At 54.1% G+C, this 3026-nt stretch overlaps 1 protein-coding gene across 1 annotated transcript; it reads right to left on the minus strand.

Annotated features, from left to right (window-relative positions):
* Nucleotides 1–439: 439 nt before the first annotated feature.
* LOC146750938 (uncharacterized) lies at nt 440–1043 on the minus strand (the record flags this gene model as incomplete). The annotated part of the gene is given in 1 exon segment (XM_085535933.1): nt 440–1043. A coding segment is annotated over 1 exon segment (390 nt), but the record flags the coding sequence as incomplete, so codon positions are not given.
* Nucleotides 1044–3026: the final 1983 nt, after the last annotated feature.

Below are 3026 nucleotides of genomic sequence, written 5' to 3' on the forward strand. Positions count from 1 at the left end.
GACCCCATTGTCCCCAATGTCCCCATTGACCCCATTGACTCCATTAACCCCAATGTCCCCATTGACCCCAATGTCCCCATTGACCCCAATGTCCCCATAGACCCCATTGACCCCATAGACCCCATTGACCCCATTGACCCCATTGACCCCAGTGTCCCCATTGACCCCAATGTCTCCATTGACCCTATTGATCCCAATGTCTCCATTGCCCCCATTAACCCCATTGACCCCATTGACCCCAATGTCCCCATTGACCCCATTGACCCCAATGCCCACATTGACCCCACTGACCACATTGACCCCAATGTCCCCATTGACCCCAATGTCCCCAATGTCCCCATTGCCCCTATTGACCACATTGACCCCAATGTCCCCATTGCCCCCATTGACACCAAGGTCCCTACTGACCCCATTGACCCCATTGACCCCTATGTCCCCATTGACCCCATTGACCCCAGTGTCCCCATTGACCCCATTGACATCAAGGTACCCATTGACCCCATTGACCCCATTGACTCCAATGTCCCCATTGACCCCAATGTCCCCACAGTCCCCATTGACTCCATTGCCCCCATTGACCCCATTGACCCCATTGACCCCAATGTCCCCATTGACCCCAATGTCCCCACAGCCCCCATTGCCCCCCACCCCCCCTAACAGCCCACCCCCCCCTGCAGCCCCCCCTCCACCCCGTCCAACCACGTCCTCATCCTCCCCAAGGCCACGGCTGCCACCGTATGGGGCGCCCCCTCCAGCAGCTCCTTCAGCTCCGGCTCCATTTGGGGGGGGTCCCGCTGTTGGTTGGGGGGGGGTCCCGGTCCGGGGGGGTCCCCACAACCCTGTAGAACCTCCATGAGCTGTAATAGACTATAAAGGTTGTCCAGGTCGCTGAGGAGCTGCTGCGTTAATGGGGTGGGGGGCAAAGCCTGAAGGAGACGCTGGAATTGATGCAGTTGTTTCTTTGCAGCCCCCAAATTTGGGGGGGGGTCCGACGGGGGGAGGACGGGATCCGGGATGGAGAGACGAAGGGAGGGGGGGGGAGGCTGCAATGAGAGTAAATGGGGGGGGGGTTAGGGGGGGTGTATTGGATGGGGGGGGATCAGTATGGGATGTATGGGCTTAAATGGGGGGGGGGGGTGTATGAGATGGGGGGGGTCAGTATGGGATGTATGGGATTAAATGGGGGGGGGGTCAGTATGGGATGTATGGGATTAAATGGGGGGGGTCAGTATGGGATGTATGGGATCAGTATGGGATGTATGGGATTAAATGGGGGGGGTCAGTATGGGATGTATGGGGTCAGTATGGGATGTATGGGATTAAATGGGGGGGGGTTAGGGGGGGCGGTGTATGGGATGGGGGGGATCAGTATGGGATGTATGGGATTAAATGGGGGGGGTCAGTATGGGATGTATGGGATTAAATGGGGGGGGTCAGTATGGGATGTATGGGATTAAATGGGGGGGGGTCAGTATGGGATGTATGGGATCAATATGGGATGTATGGGATTAAATGGGGGGGGGATCAGTATGGGATGTATGGGATTAAATGGGGGGGGGGATCAATATGGGATGTATGGGATTAAATGGGGGGGGGGTCAGTATGGGATGTATGGGATTAAATGGGGGGGGGTCAGTATGGGATGTATGGGATTAAATGGGGGGGGGGTCAGTATGGGATGTATGGGATTAAATGGGGGGGGGTGTATGGGATGGGGGGGGTCAGTATGGGACTAAATGGGGGGGGGGGATCAGTATGGGATGTATGGGATTAAATGGGGGGGGGGTCAGTATGGGATGTATGGGATTAAATGGGGGGGGTCAGTATGGGATGTATGGGATTAAATGGGGGGAGATCAGTATGGGATGTATGGGATTAAATGGGGGGGGTGTATGGGATGGGGGGTCAGTATGGGATGTATGGGATCCGTATGGGATGTATGGGATTAAATGGGGGGGGATCAGTATGGGATGTATGGGATTAAATGGGGGGGGTCAGTATGGGATGTATGGGATTAAATGGGGGGGGGATCAGTATGGGATGTATGGGATTAAATGGGGGGGGATCAGTATGGGATGTATGGGATTAAATGGGGGGGGGGGATCAGTATGGGATGTATGGGGATTAAATGGTGGGGGGGGATCAGTATGGGATGTATGGGATTAAATGGGGGGGTGTATGGGATGTATGGGATCAGTATGGGATGTATGGATTAAATGGGGGGGGATCAGTATGGGATGTATGGGATTAAATGGGGGGGGGATCAGTATGGGATGTATGGGATTAAATGGGGGGGGGGGATCAGTATGGGATGTATGGGATTAAATGGTGGGGGGGATCAGTATGGGATGTATGGGATTAAATGGGGGGGGTGTATGGGATGTATGGGATCAGTATGGGATGTATGGGATTAAATTGGGGGGGATCAGTATGGGATGTATGGGATTAAATGGGGGGGGTCAGTATGGGATGTATGGGATTAAATGGGGGGGATCAGTATGGGATGTATGGGATTAAATGGGGGGGGGATCAGTATGGGATGTATGGGATTAAATGGGGGGGGGATCAGTATGGGATGTATGGGATTAAATGGGGGGGGGGATCAGTATGGGATGTATGGGATTAAATGGTGGGGGGGGATCAGTATGGGATGTATGGGATTAAATGGGGGGGGTGTATGGGATGTATGGGATCAGTATGGGATGTATGGGATTAAATGGGGGGGTGTATGGGATGTATGGGATCAGTATGGGATGTATGGATTAAATGGGGGGGTCAGTATGGGATGTATGGGATTAAATGGGGGGTTCAGTATGGATGTATGGGAATAAATGGGGGGGGGGGTATGAGATGGGGTGGATCAGTATGGGATTAATGGGGGGGGTCAGTATGGGATAAATGGGGGGGGTATGGGGATGGGGAGGGGTCAGTATGGGATGTATGGGATTAAATGGGGGGGGTGTATGTGATGGGGGGGGTCAGTATGGGATTAAATGGGGGGGGTGTATGGGGACGGGGGGGTCAGT

Source organism: Coturnix japonica, unplaced genomic scaffold (assembly GCF_054131305.1).
Source record: "Coturnix japonica strain WE unplaced genomic scaffold, WE-NBRP24 Scf247, whole genome shotgun sequence".
Lineage (NCBI taxonomy): Eukaryota > Metazoa > Chordata > Aves > Galliformes > Phasianidae > Coturnix > Coturnix japonica.